Source organism: Gossypium arboreum, chromosome 12, assembly GCF_025698485.1.
Source record: "Gossypium arboreum isolate Shixiya-1 chromosome 12, ASM2569848v2, whole genome shotgun sequence".
NCBI lineage: Eukaryota > Viridiplantae > Streptophyta > Magnoliopsida > Malvales > Malvaceae > Gossypium > Gossypium arboreum.
The window spans coordinates 109,028,469-109,046,922 of record NC_069081.1 but is presented as its reverse complement, the minus strand read 5'-3'; the positions used below and the strand labels follow the sequence as shown (position 1 = coordinate 109,046,922).

The 18,454-nt window shown below is 27.1% G+C and overlaps 2 protein-coding genes and 1 long non-coding RNA gene across 3 annotated transcripts; 2 read left to right on the top strand and 1 right to left on the bottom strand.

Annotated features, from left to right (window-relative positions):
• Window positions 1–1,398: 1,398 nt before the first annotated feature.
• LOC128285636 (uncharacterized) lies at window positions 1,399–3,004 on the bottom strand. The gene is made up of 2 exons (XR_008276153.1): window positions 2,868–3,004; window positions 1,399–1,721 (listed from the first exon to the last, which is right to left on the bottom strand). It is a non-coding gene; the product is annotated as an uncharacterized LOC128285636 (long non-coding RNA).
• Window positions 2,367–4,289, top strand: LOC108478984 (remorin). Its single transcript, XM_017781431.2, has 5 exons — window positions 2,367–2,578; window positions 2,938–3,152; window positions 3,378–3,588; window positions 3,738–3,819; window positions 3,948–4,289. Exons 2-5 carry the CDS (start codon window positions 2,963–2,965, stop codon window positions 4,137–4,139), a joined length of 675 nt encoding a protein of 224 aa, XP_017636920.1. The 5' UTR covers window positions 2,367–2,578; window positions 2,938–2,962; the 3' UTR covers window positions 4,140–4,289.
• Window positions 4,290–12,413: 8,124 nt separating this feature from the next.
• Window positions 12,414–15,675, top strand: LOC108477320 (flavin-containing monooxygenase FMO GS-OX-like 8). Its single transcript, XM_017779825.2, has 7 exons — window positions 12,414–13,111; window positions 13,195–13,265; window positions 13,342–13,500; window positions 13,583–13,665; window positions 14,452–14,587; window positions 14,838–15,011; window positions 15,161–15,675. The coding sequence occupies exons 1-7, from the start codon at window positions 12,556–12,558 to the stop codon at window positions 15,353–15,355; spliced, it is 1,374 nt and encodes a 457-aa protein (XP_017635314.1). The 5' UTR covers window positions 12,414–12,555; the 3' UTR covers window positions 15,356–15,675.
• Window positions 15,676–18,454: the final 2,779 nt, after the last annotated feature.

Sequence of the window (18,454 nt, the reverse complement as noted above, 5' to 3'; positions counted from 1 at the left end):
ACTACAATATATACATCAATTGAGTTAAAAGACTTAAATGAACTACTAAAATTTTAAATAAAATTAAAATTTCTACCCAAAATAAATAGAAATTATCATGAGTTGGTAATTTAATGATAAATAAAATAAATGTGGTCCTCCCGAAAGCCAAAATAAGCACGGATCTCTCCAACTTTGAATCAACAATCTCATAAATGTCAATATATATTACCAAATACATACCAAATTTTCTTTCCCAAGAAAATCAAAGAAAAAGGGTATATATTTTATTACTTAATTGACTTTTATCATTCAATTTGTATGATTCGTTCAAACTCATAAATTTATTAATATTTATTAGAGTTTAAACTTCAAATTAAAATGTTATTTTTAAAAATAATTTTATTTAGAAAAAAATAAACTTTATTTATCTTTGAAATGTTATGTTTTAATCACTTACGTTATTGATTTGTTACGAAATGGTCACTCTACTGTTAAGGTCTATTACCTCCCAAACGACAGTCTAATGTGGCAATTAAAATAGATTTTAAATGTCAATATGGATTTCTAACCAAGTAAGCTAATTGATTTTTCAATTAAATAAATTTAATTAATTAGATTTTCTAAATTATTTAAAGAAAAATGTTAATTTGATTTCCTAAAATAATCAAAACCAATACATCACATTAATCCTTGAGCTCGAAAAAAAAAAACCATTCTTTTAGTTTTTATTTCCATTTTGATTGAAAAAAACCATCCATTTTTATAGTCATCTTTGTTGAATTGAAACAGTAGAAATCAAATTGAGTGCTCCATCAATCAGTTTGATTTTTTATTCAAAATGGAAGAACAAATAATTGATTCAATGAAGGGTCCAGGCATTGATTACTGTAAGTAATTTTTTTTTTGTTTGTTTTTACTTGGGTTTGAGGTTCAGATATTATGATTTTTTTTTTTGCAAAAAGGTAGTCTATCTTTTTATATTTTTTCGTATATTTGACAAATAAAAATGACATGCTTCATCTTTGTTTATTTGCTTAGTGTGGGCAACCACAATAGTAAGCAGGAATGGAGGTTGGTACGTTCATTTCTTTTTCTTATTTTTCTCCGTCGCTTTGCTCCTCTGATGGTAATAAAAAAAAAATCAACTGTTGTTTCTTTTTAAATTGGAGAAAAATTGAATTTTAGGGTAAAATTTTGTATTCTACTTTCATAAAAAAATTAAATTTTATTTACCTTAGTTGGACATTAACGTTGGCATTTAAAACTTATTTTAACCGTCACGTTAAACTCTCGTTTGAGAGGTAACAGATCTTAATAATAGAATGACCATTTTATAATAAAACGATAATGTAAATAACTAAAACTTAATATTTTAAACATGAGAGTAATGTAACAAAGGAAAAAAAAACAGTACCCTTTAAAAGATCAAAAAAACAGTACCCTTTAAAAGATCGCGTTGAATTGACCCGCCGTGAATCCAATTGAATTGGTAATCTGTCCAGCTCAATTAACGTGTTCTGATCCAAAATTCTTACATCAGTGCTAAAGAAAACTTGAGCAACATTAAGCCCAATGAGGAAGCCCTAAATAATATAATACAATATATATCGTAGCATTACTAAATATTATTAGCAAACATAAAGCTGCTCTAGTAAACACTAAAGAGCAAATGTCTTCACTGCTACTACTCTGCCTGGAAACGATAACATGTTCCATTCTGGCTCTCTACACTGTAGAAACTGCAGAAACAGACCAAAATAGAAGTATCAATATGTAATTCCATGGGGATGGGGGTAAATGTTCCACTATCCTACACAAGCTCAGTGAACTATTCCTATTCTTTTCCTCTTTATCTTTTTTTTACGTTAAATAGAATAAAAATATTTCATTACTAATTTGTAATTCGGGTGGGATCAAGTTGATTTTTTTTTTAAATAAACCTTATTTAAGGATTAAGAAGCCGAAGGACAAAGCAAGATTCTTGCTTGGATCAAACAACATGAGATGTAATTATCAATATGATCTTATTCCAAACTTCACAACACTGTTTGGAGTTGCATGAGTTCCTTAATCATGCATGAAAAGCAACGGTGGTGATTGATCTTGTGCAGGTGGGCCTTTGCAATTGGTATATCCATGACTGAGATAACACAACCTTTCCATTCAAGGAGAATTTTCATTAGAGTGGGGTTTGGTCCTCTTTTTCCTTGATTCCAGACTTCCATTCACATCTTTTGCAACTTTCAACTTACAAGTAAACCTTCCATTTTACCTATTTATATAAAAAAAAAAAGGATGTCTTCAGTAGAGAGAAAAAGGAGGAATTGAAAATGGAAACTTGTAGGCAACCTGCAGACATTTAGAGATTCTTTACTTTCATCAAAGGCTGAACAAAAAAAAAATACAGATATCCTCTACATTGTGCCATCCTTTTGAAGAATCATGGCTAAAAACACCACGGGTCTTTCTTCATCTCCAAGCTCTTTATTCCAAACAAATAGTTTCCAAATGCAAGAAAATTGATGGAGAATCAGACAAGAATTTGGGTTCTTAGATTTTGCATAATTGAAAACTTTTAATCCGGCAACGGAGCAAGGTAAGTACCTCCAATTTTGATACAAACAAGTTTTTAGCATTATTGTGGAAAATTCTGTTACCATTCGTGTTTCCTTTTATGACATAATTGTAGTAAAGGTTTTATAAATTTATATAAGTTTTTGATATGCTCGTGATTTTAGTATGTTCATATATCTATTTTATGTCTGTATTATATCTAAAATTACAAGATAAAGATTTATGCCAAGGTTTTATTTCAGAACATTATCGCTGTTTTATAAATTTATATAAGAAAGTGTTATTAAAAAAAACTTTGAGCAATGTCTAACCTGAAAGTAGAAGCTGGTACTTTAATAATAAATCATGCGGCAATGATGATTCAATTGCTGGCTTTTGTAGGTAGCAGAGACAGTTTTCCTGGCAAATGAACGACGACTACAACACGGAGTTGGCCGTTGGAGTGGCAGCCGCTGCATACACTATCAACTCGCTCGTAGAAGACGAAGCGCAACATAGGATCAAGATACGGAGATCTGCACAAGATACCATCACCGGGGTTCGGAGTTCGGATAGAGTAACCATGCGATATTCCAGCAAGGAAATCGAAACTGCAGGTAACGAATTTTGCTCCGATTCTTAGTACACCCATGTCGTACTATATCCGAATATGATTCCTCAATGATCACTCCACATATAAGAAAACATTGAAAAAACTAAATATATATGTGCTTATACTTTCAGCATAATCCGAATAGCATATACCAAGAAACTGCATATAATAGTTTCTGAAAAATCTTTTGTCAGAGAATAACAATGAAATCCTGTTTTATGTTCTTAAGGTGAAACTTCAAGCAGAAAGCTAATGGAAAAGGATAATAGGAGCCAAGAGAGCAGTTTACCGAGAAGCAAAAAGGGCGGTTCATCCTCTGGTAGGCCGGTGATCATGGAAGCCGGGGACCGAAGCCGGAAGGGAAACTCTTCCCAACACAATCTCGGTGAAACCAAAGCAGATGCTTGGGAGAAAGCTGAGATGGAGAAACTTAACAAACGGTAATCATTTAGATTCAAAGACAACACCCTCAGGCCTCAACATTATCATAATCTCAAAAAGAAATGAAAATTTGAAACAACCCCTATAAGAATATTTAAAGCATGAATATTTGTAAAATATATGGTGATGCTAATATGCAAAGGCGCAGGTGTGAGAACATGAAAGCATCAATTCTTGCATGGGAGAATGAAAAAAAGCTGCGAGCCAAAGTTAAAATGGACAGGAGAAAGGTGATGATAACTATATTGTTCCGATCCTTGTACTAGGATATAGCTACTAAGATATGATGTTTCAAAATCCTGTGGGATATGTGCCCGTATTTTCGAATTGACTTAACAAATGCCATAAAAATGTGCAGAAAGAATTGGAGCGGAGAATAAAAATAAACCAACAACTTTACCAGACCAAGATATCAAGGATCGATCATATTGGTGGTGGAGCAAAAGCAAAGGTGGATGAGAAAAGAAGACATGAGGAATTGAAGATTAAAGAAAAAGCAAGGAAAATAAGAGCCTCAGGAAAGGTTCCTGTTTCATGTTTCTGCTTCTAAACAACATGGAGAAGTAAACATTTGTATCAATTCAACTCAGATGGTGAGAACATGAAATGTCTATGTATTACCCAGCGGGGTAGCTAAAATGTGTATATTCTGCTCTGTATTCAACGCATTGATTCAGAAATTAGATGGAATTTGGGTATAGCTTCTTTGTTTGTTTTATTTGTATTTTGGACCGCATCTTATTTTTTTGGATTTACTGGGCTACATTTAAAGGTTTGGGATAAGAAATACAATAACTTCTTGGGTTAATAAATATAACAAATTATTAACCAGAGTTAGGTGAGATAGTAAGGTCTCTCCTAGCTTAGTAAATAGTCGAGAGTTTGATCTTCATTTTAAATATGGAGTAACTTTAAAACTCGTGGCTAGGTCTATTAGATACCTTGAGAAATAAAATTTATATATAACAAATTGGTTCTATTAGTTTTTTTAACGGTTCAACCAGATCTTATTTCATATTTAATGATGGCTTCAAATAATTGATAGCGGTCCGGCCTCTTAAATTTTGTAAAATTTCAATTCAATCCTTTTAAGTTTTGAAAGATTTTATTTTGACCATATAACTACTGCTTAAAAATAGAATAAATTTGTGTTTCGTCCTTCAAATTTTTTTAATTTAATTTCTTTTATAGAATTTAATTTTTATAATAAATTTAATAACATTTTTAGGTTAATTTAGTAAAGTAATATTAAATAGTATCTAAATTATATTAATTTGATAAAATAAGTAATGCCTAAATAATTACAATATTTAATATAAATTAAACATTTAACTAATTTTATTTTTAAAATGATGATCAAGATCGTTTCGTATTTAAAAATTACATTATTTGAAATAAATCGGACCTATTTTCAACATATCTATTTTAAATAAATATCCAGCCCCACTTATTAATATTTCTTCCTTCGTCCATATTGTTATGCAAATGTTGAAAGTATTTTGCCATGTTTTGAGAAATCTATCTGTGTTTAAGCATGCATTTCTTGTTATTTGGATCGGTGTCTTAAGCTTATATATTAGGTGTTTAATCATGATTTTGGGCTTATAATTGTGTATAAATAGCTTATATGAAATTTAAAAGGAAACATATGTTTTAGGTATTTTAGTACTTTTAAAATTTAAGTTTTATTTTTATTTCAAGGAATTTAGTTTTTTTAAAAAACATAGGTTGGGTTTTTTTTTTCTATAAAAGGGTATGCATTTATTACTTAAAAAGCTATTAGACAATAAAAATAATTGTGACCATTGATTATCTAAATAAATAAAACTAAATAGTCCCTCTCTCTTTTCACAACCTGCACCACATGTCATATATCCCTTAAGATACCCAAAACTAGCATCGAATCGCTCCGATCTGAAGTAATTAGACTCTGCTAGCCAGGGCAAAGCTAGAAAAATTTTTTAGGGGGCCGGATGAAATTTTAATTTTTTATAGTTTATATCTTTATAATTTGTAAATGATCAAATTGAATTTTTATAATTTTAGGGGGCCAAAGTGCAATTTTATCTTTACTAATTTAAAATTTTAAAAAAATTTAAGAGCCTAAAAAATTTTACATTTTAAGGGGGCCGGGGCCCATGCCAACCTGGCTTCGCCCCTGCTGCTAGCTATAATCGAATCTTCTAGCCTCTTCCATTATCGTATCAATGGACCTCAATTGATCTGAAGAGTGGACTATCCCTCCTCCTCCACTAGTCCATGAATCATCGTTGGGCCATCCTCCACTCACCAAACATCATGTTTTTGACGAAACTTCTCTTTAGCCAAAAGATGAGCAATTCATTTGTCTCCTCTTTTGATATATTGAAATTTACATCTCTCAAAACCTAACACAATCTGTTTTCCTTCCCATATGTGGTTACTAATTTTAGATCGATCGATGCATGTCGCTCTAAACTTCGTTATAAGCACCAAGTAATCTCCCTCAACCTTCATTACCCAAAATATCATTATTTTGTTATATGGTTATTAAATGAATATTTTTTTATTTTAAAAATATTACATCAACATATTTAATAGAACAAAGTTAACAACTTAGAAAAATAATTAATAATTTGGAAAATAAAAAATAAATTATAATATTAGCAGTAAAAATAAATTGAAAATATATGAAAATATAAAAATTAAATATATTTTAACTTGTATAAAAAAGTTTAAACATAATTATAAAACAATAAAATAGAAAAACCCATCACGGATACATTAATTGTTAGGTTTAGGGAAGAATAAAATTAGATCCTATTTAAGAAATACGCTACTACAAGAAATTAGACTTATTTATGTTTGAAGCCATTATTTTCTTATTGATAAACTAATAATTTTTGTTTTGATTATTTAAAAAAAATTACAAAGATTACTAAACTATTCAAAGATTTTCATTTAATTTTTGAGTTATTAAAATCGAGACTATATAGCTTTCTCTTTTTGTACTATCTGCACCAATTGAAAACTCTCTTTTTATTTTTTTACAGTTCAATTTTTTTTATATGAAAAAGCTCTGGACGTCTAAAATTTATAAGCCAAAATTCAAACAACTTTTTCTCCAATTTCCAAACGGTTAGATTGACTTGGATCTAAGTTATTTTCTTTACTCATTGACGAGAATTAATTTATTGTATCAATCGTTGAACTATTGCTTAAAGCTCGTTGGCATAACCTTTTTTTTATAAAAAAAAACTTAACAATTTAGTGACTTAAATAAAAGTTTCTAAATAGTCCAGTGACTTAAATGAAAACTTTTAAATAATTCAATAATTAAATTGTAATTTTTTAATTAAATTATCAAACGAAAATTTACTCATAATATAGTTATTAATGACATAGATTTTTTTTTACTTGCATTGGATCTAACTCTTAAGATAAGTTTGGATGGACAATGAGATGCGTTTAACTTACTTTTTATCTCATACTATAATATCTAATTTCACCATTACTACTATTTTTACACTAATTATTGATAAAAGCATTATCTATTTAAACTCAAGCTTAGTTAAAACAACGATAAGGAGAGGAGTAAAGTCATTTTGTTGGAACAAATCATGATAACGGGAGCTACGTTAGATGCTAGATGTCTAGTCTTATCGTATGAATTGCATTGCCATCAAGTATATTTCAACAAAGCACCCTCCAATTATTATAATCGACAAACAAGTTGCTATTTTCCCCTTTCTGTAACTTGTCATTTATATTTGGTTAAATAATTATGTATATTTGGTAAATTAACTGTATTTATATATGAATATAAAGATATCTATATTTAAATATGTATAAAATATAATTACTTAAAAAGGGACTCAAAATAATATAATAGAACATTATATTGTATTAAACTTGAAGTAAGATATTCACTACAAATTTACTCATGGCCCTGCCTGTAAGATTACTCAAAAGCTGCAGTGCATTTAAAACAATTACAGCTAGTATTTTCCATGTATTATTTGGTATCCAAATACCTAATATATATATATATATATATATATACATGTAATTATTTATAAAGGTTTTAATGCTCTGCCACCACTTGTTTTGAGTTACTTGCAAACTACTTACACAGCTTTCATCAATTTTGCTTAAAAGTTAAAAACATGGTATATTACAAATGATAAGTTAGCCAAAAATATAAATAAAATACTCGATCAATAAATTGAATTTAAGTAATAAATATATTCAATTTTTAAAGTAATTATATATATTTAAGAAAAGATAAACTATAAAAATATTCACTTTTATTTGACTCAGATTATATTTTAGTCATTTATGTTTAAAATGTTACATTTTAATCACTTACGTTATCATTTTGTTACGAAATGGCCACTCTACCATTAAACTCCGTTACCTCCCTAACAACAGTCCTACGTGGCAGTCCAAATGAATTTTAAATGTCAACTTAGATGTCCTACATGACAATTCAAATTAAATTTACTTAATTAAAAAAATATTTTCATCCCAATAACTAGACAACCAAGTTGACATTTAACGGCAGAGTGACCATTTCATAACAAAATAATAATATAAGTGACTAAAATGTAGCATTTCAAACATAAGTGACTAAAATATAATTAACAAAAATAACTAATTTTAAAATTTACCCTTAAAAAAAGTTAAATTAGCTATCATCCTATACATAGATGTAATCAAGGGGATAGACAATTCAGTCAAACCATATGAAAAGTGAAGTCTTCTGCAAGAAATTAAACCATTTAAATTTAATGTTCTCGAGGCTATATAATTATTAAAACATAGTTAAGACATCATTAATTCACCTTTATTTATTAAACAATATTTTTTTGATTACTTTTCATGAAGAAGCCATTAAATGGCTTTGGGAAATGTAAAGCAATCTAAATATGTTTTAAACTTTATTTTAAGCTTTCCCAAACATGATTTTCGTTTTTCTTTTTAGTTTTAATTTTGGTAGTTGAAAGATTTGGTGCCTAACAATGATTTCTTCTTCTTCTTTTTCTTCTTCTTCTTTTGTAACCTTTTACCTAAATTTGTGCTGGTCTCTAGACAAATGTTTGATTACTTACTTTTGACTAGAAAGAAAAAAAAACATGTCTTTTACCCTTTAGGAAATAATAATTAAATATGTAATAAAAGTAAATATGTGTATTCAAATTAAATGGCAAGAAGATGTGTTCAGTATTTTTTAATTTTCTTACATTTTGTAAGTATTTTTTTCTTACATTCGGATTAGCTTGATCATAGATTGAATTACACGTTCATTTCAAAGATTTGCTCAAAAATTAAAAGATTTTTCTAAAATATAGACTTAAAAATGAGATTAGACAAAAATAATGCATGTTTTTAAATAGATTAAGTATTTGGGAAGATTTTTTAACTTGGCCCGACCTGAATTTATTTTTTTAATTGTTTATTGTTGTTATGTTGTTATTTTGCTATCATTCCGTTATTATATTGTTATTATTTTGTTGTTATTGTTAGAATATTATATGAATATTATTTTATTGTTAATTTTGCTACTATTTTAGAGGCATTTATTTGCTAAGTTGCAACTATATTAGTGTTATTTAAGTATAAAGATTTTTTAATGTATTTTTAATTTGTTAAGAAATATTTATTTTAATGTTTGTAGTGTATTTGTTGTATTATATTTTTAATTTATTTTTATATAAAAAATTAATATGGGCAAACTCGACTCTTTTAATTGAGACTGAACCATCTCAAAATTCTATTTCACTTTTTCATAATCTTATTAAAATTTTTTGTATAATTAATTTTAAATTTTAATTAATTAAAGATAATTTGGACCAGATTAACATTATATTACACAAGTCTAAATAATACGTTGATGCATCAGTTAAGCGAACCCATTTAATAATTACAATTACTTCCAACGTGTGTATCATAATACCAAAAATAGAAAACTATATGTTAATTATATGCTTTAATTAATCATTCATAATCCTAATCATATTAAATTAATTGCCATTGATTAATCAATGTGTAAATTTTATTAGTTTACTTTATTTATTTTAAGGTCATCATTAATAATGAAAGTTGTCGTGCAAGTTTCCCATGTCACTTTGATTATCATGTGGGAGTTACGTATAGAGACTTAATAGACCTATCATTTATGTTTGCAAATAAAAATTAAATTACACCAATTACTCATTTTACTAAGTTCAATCCAAATTACATTAATTAATTTATTAATCGTAGGTAAATGCATAGTATGATATATATATTTGTACAATTAGTTATATTTCCCGATTAGAGATGAAGAAAAGAGATGGCCGAGGGTCGGGCTCCATAGTTTGGTATAATTCCTTATGAGTCCCTTGAAATATTTTAAAATTTTTATGAAGGAAATAAGAAAATTCCCCCAGTCTATATATTTTACTTTTAATCAACCAAATAAGAATAAAGATGAAGTAATATGGTTCGAATTCAGTATTAAACATGTATAAAATAAAAGTTTATTTTTAATATGTAATATTAATATTTATCTTAATATCTCATAGTTTATAATTTTTTCATAATAATTCGATTATATCTATCTTCATTAATTAGATATTATTATATTTAAAATTTTAACTCAGATTTTCTAAATCATAAAAAATGAAATAATCTAGTTTTAATAAAGATATCTATCCATCCAAAATCTAATACTTTTTTTTTGTTTATTTATTTATTTCCATATTATTGTTTTAACAAAAACATTCAAAAAATCTTGTATGATCTCATTTTATTCGTTTTAATAAAGGCATCCAGAATCTTTTATGATTTTGTTTTGTATATTCTTTTATTTATTTTTCTTTACGTGGCGAGCAAGCAACAAAAAGCAGACATATTATGGTAAGTATATATATTTTAAAGAATTCATTTAAGCAAAAACAAATTATGAAAATTGTACCCAAAACATGTTTTCCTCAAGCTATTACATGATTGTTCATGTCTCCTTGGCTTCAAGCAGGGGCATTATAATTGTGGGTATCCTACATAAATAAAATATTTTTATATATTTTATTTCTTAAATTTAAATATTTATTTTCTATTTACAACTTAAATGCTATATGTAATTCCTAATCTGTTTGTGAAATTTATTTTTTTAAATAAATAATTTTATTATATATTTTAGAGCAGAATTTTAAGTACATGGTTGTAAAATTAAAGTAATTTTAATTATTTCATATATTTTTGAACAATTAATATTTTAATGATTTAAATATTGAATTTATCGATATAAATTTTTGAATCAGTTTGATATTTCTATCATATTAATCTAAAATTTATGATTGAAAATTTTCATATAAAATAATTAATTTTTAATAATTAATTTTTCCTTAATAAATGAAGTTTGGTTTTCCATATTTAAGGGCAATTAATTCCTAAAACTAACGTAATTGTCTGGCTTGGTACCCACCGATTTATTCTCAAGCTGCTTTGTTTTCTTTAGGAATTTTCCTTATTCTGAAACTAAAATTAAATAATAATGAAGCTAAATAAAAAATTAAATAAATAATTTTATTTAAATTTAATAATATTAATATAATATTTTTTAAAATTTTATTATTATAAATATCACAAATACAATGCAAATATAAATATATGTTTAAATAATTATAATACAGAATCAAACTAATATGAAGTACAACATATAAAAATGTAAAAAACTCGAATAAAATTTATACATAAAATAAGCATATGATGAAATTAAAGACTTATATATTAAGATCATATATTATGAAACTCGAACTTAAGTGATTAAGAATGTGAAAACTCTATATTAATTAAATTTATATCTACAGGTGAAATAATTTACAAATGAAGCCGTGACACAACCTATAGGTACGTTCTCAATAATAATGTAAGTGTGTAGGCTGTTATCCCCAGTTTGTTCAGATCTAATTTCTAAATCCCACCAGCTTTGAGAATATAAATATTTTATGATAACAAAATATTTAATAATATAATACAATTATAAATAATGGTGGTTATTTGACACGAATTTAAATTAAATTATAATCATTTCATTTTTAATATTATATAAAATGAAACATTTTATTAAAAATAATTATAATTACAATTAAGAGAGTAGAAAAGATATTTTATTTAAAAATTTAAAACCTAGTCTTAATAATTAAAATGAGATTATTTTGGTTAATCAATAAAATTATTATTATTTATATAATATTAAAAGTGGGGTTGGAATGAATATTTGATAAAAATTTTAACAATATTTATGTTAAAATTGTAGATCCATGCCTTTTGGATCCATCAAGTGAGATCATATGTGGTTCATTTATGACCGTCCAATTTTATGCATGGAGATCAATGCGACAGCTCATTGCTTGCTATGTACTTAAAACATTTTACCCATCCAAGGATTCACAGATACGAACAAGAATAATTAAATATTTTTACTATTTTGATATGCATCAAATATAAATATCTATAAAAGGGCTTATTCTTATTTTATTTTATTTTTTTAATAAAGAACTCACCATAGAACAAAATAGAGATTATAAATAAATTAGTTTGACCGATTGATGCGCAGGATGAGAATGAAAAACAGCTTTCCTCTTTTTATTTGTCAAAAAACAAAAGGGAAAATAAAAATGATAGTGTTTTGAGTAACTTTAGAAAGCAAAAGATCTGAGTTGAAAGTTAGAGAAAGGCAAAAATCATGATTTTAATTGATCACGTGTGTCTCCTGCTTAGCAAACCATCCCTATTTCACCATTATTATCTGCTTTCTTTCTTCATTTTTCACTCCCTTATTATATTTTTCTAATAAATAACAACTTGCTACATCATTTTTACTATAAATCCCACACATAACTCACCACCAAATCATATCATTTACCCACAAATATATTTTGTTGCATACCAACTTCTTTCCCTCCCTCACCCCCACCCCATCCAACCTAAATCTAGCTACCATGGTTTCGGAGCAGGGGCAAGCGACGAAGAACGTGTGCGTGATCGGCGCCGGACCGTCGGGGCTGGTGGCGGCGAGGGAGCTAAGGAAAGAGGGACACACGGCGGTGGTTTTGGAGCAAAACCACGACATAGGTGGGCAGTGGTTGTACGAACCAAACGTGGAGAAGGAAGATCCACTGGGGAAAAACAAATTTCTAAACGTACATAGTAGCGTGTACGATTCACTAAGGATTGTATCCCCAAGGGAGATCATGGGTTTCACTGATTTCCCATTTGTGTCGAAGAAAAACAGGGACACGAGGAGATTCCCAGGTCACAAGGAGCTGTGGTTGTATCTTAAAGATTTCTGTGAATATTTTGGGTTGAAAGAAATGATAAGGTTTAATACCAGGGTTGAATATGTGGGGATGCTGGACTATGGTGTTTTCGGGAAAGATCTAAAGTGGGTGGTTAAAAGCAAAGAAAAAAAGGGTGAAAAAAGGGTGGAAGAGGTGTTCGATGCTGTGATTGTTGCCACGGGTCATTACTCTCAACCTAGGTTGCCTTCCATTAAAGGTAATTAATTCATTCTCCCCTTTTTCATTTTATCTCAGTGTTTGATTATTGGTTTTGAAGGTGCAAACCTGTGATTTTTGTAGGAATGGATGCATGGAAAAGGAAGCAAATTCATAGTCACGTCTATAGAGTTCCAGAGCCATTTAGGAACGAGGTACTATATTATTAAAACACTGATTGTTTCTTTCAGATAACAATCAATTAAAAAGTGATGAAATTGTTAATTGCAGGTGGTGGTGATAGTGGGAAATTCGCTAAGTGGGCAAGATATATCAATGGAGATAGTGAAAGTGGCAAAGGAAGTGTACCTCAGTGCCAAATCCCTGGAAGTTACCGAAGGTTTATCCAAAGTCATTTCCAAGCATCGGAACTTGCATCTTTACCCACAGGTACTGTGTATTAGCGTTTTCGGATCGAATTGAATCCGGTTCATTGGATTAAGGATTCATTTTCTTTTGGTTTGGGTTGCAGATACAGTCTCTTCATGAAGATGGAAGGGTTGAGTTTGAAGATGGCTCTTGTGTCATAGCTGACACTATCATATATTGCACTGGGTAATTAAACAATAAGTCTTACATTCCTGGGTTTTGGATTTTAGGTGCATTAGAAATCGTCTTCTAAGCACCCCCCCTCCCGAAAATATTATAATATATGTTTTAAGTATAAGAAGTAACAGACCAATAATGAAGCAGACAAAGTGACTTTAAGTTTCCAAAGTAAAAAGTGGAAGCAGGAGAAGAAGACACTTTTCTTTTTGTTATAAATTTTACATTTTTTTAATTGACCTATTTTTTTATCCACAAAATAAGATTTTCAATTTCAAAACCCTGTTTGGCTGATTGGATGATTATTATTATTTAAAAAAGATGTTATATATGGGACCCTACTTTCGCCCTCAAATCTTGCCCAACCAACTTGTTCATGAATCAAAGTTATGTTTTTCCATGAATCTCGTAATCATAGCAACTTTGATATATATATATATATATATATATATATATATGTCCAATTAACATATATCTATTGCTACCCATTTTATTTAATTATAATATTTTAACTTAAAACAGTACTTTTATTGAATTTTAAAATTTATATTTATGTATATAATTAGAGTTTGTATGATCAAATTACTTGATAATCAAGGTTGTAAACTGTGATTAAAATCTACAAAATGTTAATTAAAACGCATAATTTAAATTTAAATTTAATTACTGAAATTAAATAAAAATTTTATCAAATAAATTTTTTTATAAAATGCAAAACCCTGTAGTGAGAAATAAATGTTGATATATGGGTATAAAATAAAGTTTATTAATAAATGAGTGTAAAATATAATGTAGGTATTCATACGCATTCCCATTTCTTGACACCAAAGGAATAGTAGGTGTTGATGACAATAGAGTGGGACCCCTTTTTGAGCATACTTTTCCACCATCGCTTGCTCCTTCCCTCTCTTTTATTGGCATTCCAAGAAAGGTATTTTTATTTTATTTTATTGTTCCCCCCACCATATTTACTTTCATCATTCATTATATACATATACATATTTATGGGATTTTGGTATTCCTTTAAGCATTGTGTTTTTTTGACCAAACTACTAATTACATATTTTATTGCATAAATTACATCAAATGATATCAACTACTTGCATTTAAAATGATATTTCATTTTTATTTTTATGTTTATATATATATATTATATGCTTCTAATAATAGAATTGGTGCAGTTAATAGGGTTCCCTTTCTTTGAATCACAAGCAAAATGGATAGCACAAGTGCTTTCGGGGAAAAGAAATTTGCCATCCTATGATGATATGATGCTTTCTATCAAAGAGTTTTATCGCTCAAGGGAACTCGCTGGTATTCCCGTCTCTGATACTCACGACATTGCCAATTTTGAGGTATTTCTCTTATATAATCTACAAAATAATAAATATATTATGAATTTAAAATTACAATTTAATTTTATTAAAACGATTAGTAATTTTTTTTTATCCAAACACATTCTACCAAAAACTTGAAGCTAATAATTTAGATTTTGTTTTTGCAGTATTGTGACAAGTATGCAGATTATAGTGAATCCCCACATTTGGAAGAATGGAGAAAACAATTATGCTTGTCAGCAATAGTGAATTCATTCACCAATTTGGAGACTTACAGGGATTCATGGGATGATGGTGATGATGAATTGCTTCAGCAAGCTCTTCAAAGCCCTCATTTCACTCAACTTGGGGTTCAACCTTAAATGAATTTTGCTATATGTGTCACTTTTTATTTTTATTTTTATTTAAAAAAAAAAGTAATTTTCTTTTACTTTTTATGGGTTTTTTTTGAGGTATAGTTGAAATATTTGTTTGTTTATTTTTCCAGTTTTGCTTGATTTCGGACCTAGTTCTAAGGCTATGCTTGTTTAAGAAAATATGTTATAGGCTTTAATATATGGTGATTATTGAAGGTATATTGGTTAAATATTATATATATCTCAATTTATATGTAAGGAGATTTTTATATTTTTTTATTTCTAAAATCTAATGAAAAGTAAATCAAATTGTTGGTTTGATTGAATTTTTTCTTAAATAATCTATGTCTATTTTACGATTCATGTTTAGAGTTTATAATTATTCGTTTCATTATTGAATATGCTGTGTTTTGCTTTCTAAGTAAGTTTGTTTATAGTACTGTATAATGATGGGTGAGACAGGACTGAGCAATCCAAAATGCATTCTTAAACTTATTGCATTATAAAGTACCCCATAAAATTACATAATTGGAATTTAGATAAAATTTAGTAAAAATTGTAATGTAGAAAAACAGATATTTTAAAGTAATAACTAGTATAATTTTATTAAGGAAGATAATAGGAAAAAATAAAAATTCGTACAAAATTAAAACTTCTATTAATTTTGTTTCTATAAAATTAGATTTATGGAATATTTTAATATTTGAAATTAATCATAATTTAATTAAAATTAGTATGTATATATTTGTAAATCAAATTACACAATTGAAATTGAAATAAATTTTCGTGAGATATCGAAGCATAGTATAAAATGAGGGTTATCCAAAGTGTAGTCTTTAAACTTTAATTTTGTTAAAGTACGATGATATCGTATTATGAAATCATATTATGTCACCATAAGATTTTTAATTTTTTAAATAATTTTCTATAATTTATGTAATATTTTTCAAATTTTTAAATGACGATGTGAGATCATCTTAGAGTATTACGATATCCAAATTGAAAGGCCAAATTAAAAATTATCAAATTTCAAGACTAATATAAATAAAAATTATCAAATTAAGAAACTTTTTGAATTCAAACAATTTATCCCTAAAAGATTTTATTGCATTTTGTTGTCATCTATTTTAGAACCTTACTTATGAGTTAATGGATGAATCCAAATCAGTGTATAGAAAAAAATATAAATAATCAAAATTACCCATTTCTCCAAACAAGAAAAACATGTAAAAGAACAGACATAACATCCAAACTTCATGGAAAATTTCATACATCAAATGTTTGTAAGACAAATAATGAAACATCATTAATTTACACTTTACTTCTTAACCTTAATAGTTAATATAATCTTCTAGTCATCATCAATCCAATGTCATGTTTGGCATTTAGTCATTGTCCTAAATGAAAATTAAAATTTTATAATAATAATAATAATAATAATAATAATAATAATATTTTTATCATATTTGTGAAAGAAAATTTAAATTTGATTTGAAAAAAATATATTGTGAGAATAATAAATTTATTTGCGACTCCTCATGTAACAGTAAATATATAAATTAATTAACGGGCAAATAATAATTAGTAATAATTATGAGTGTAACAATTTACTCTTAATCGATAGTCGGATCTAAAATATGAGATGTCGCATTATATATATCTCAATCAATTTGTAAGGAGAATTTGTATATATATATTTTTATTTTTAAAAGCCAATGAAAAGTAAATCAAATTGTTGATCTATTAATATTATTATGATATATATTATCTATATACATTTTACTATTTATGTTTAAAATTTATTATTTTCCTTCTAATAATATTATTTTAATCTTCAAATTCACATTCTTTTATCGAGAGTGTAATATATTTTACCATTACACATCTGCAATAAAATTACATTTTCTTATTCTCAAACATTCGGATCACTCTGTAATATAACATGTAACATTCTATAGTGCCAACATTCCGGAGGCATAGGTACAGATGGAGCAGAGATGGGGGTGAGAAGTGTTGTTGGCTTCAAGCCGTGGAGGATGCATTGCGAACACCGCAAGATGAAGCACCGACACTCCTTAAACATTCACTCATTATATAAGCCTATACTTAGGTGTTACGTTAAAGCCTAAATTGAAAATTAGATTACGTAACTAATTGGATAAAAAATTATTAAAATAATTAAGTGTAATTTTGGTTCTACCAGTAATGTTTTGATTTGTAAAAATTATAAGTTGTTAGGTTGAAATCTTATAGATTTTAAGTATGTATTTATTTTAAAATTTATCAAAATATAGAAAGATATAATTTTAAAAAAATTATATTTATTAATTTGTAAAAAATAAATTTTAATAATTTTATAATTAAACTGGAAGTTTATTAATAGGTGGCACTAGTTTAGTCATGGATAATGTAGACGTCACGCATATATATATATATATATATATATATATATATATATATATATATATATATATATAAAAGAATAATTACATATTATTTAATATTACAAAATGTTAGTGCAAATAAAAAGGGATAAATCTCAAAATTATACATAACTTTGATTTAATATACAATTGTATATATAAACTTTAATTTTGATTTAATCATGCACATTTAAAGAAATAAATATATCAAGTTATTTTTATATTGGATAAATATAATTATTTATGTATGCAATACATAAACATAAAATGATGTTATATCAATAATTGTGTTAATAATTTACAAGAATTGGATCAAATAAAATTTCATGTATAAAAATACACAAAATCAAAGTTCATGTATACAATTACATATTAAACCATAATTAGTGTATAGTTTTGGGATATATCCCAATAAAAAATGATCTAATATAGTTAATGCTTTTTATTGGGTTTCATTTACCAAATAAAATATGAGTCAAATATATGTAGATACATCAATAACTAATTTCTAATTAATAATGAGTTTATTAGAAATTAAAGTTAATATGCAAAAGTTATATATTAAGGTTATAGTCCTTAAATTACACATACTTCGAAAAAAATCATATTTTGAGTTAAATCAAGTTATTGAAATATTGAGTCAACTCAAATAAGTAATTCGGGTTTTGAGTTCGAATCGAGT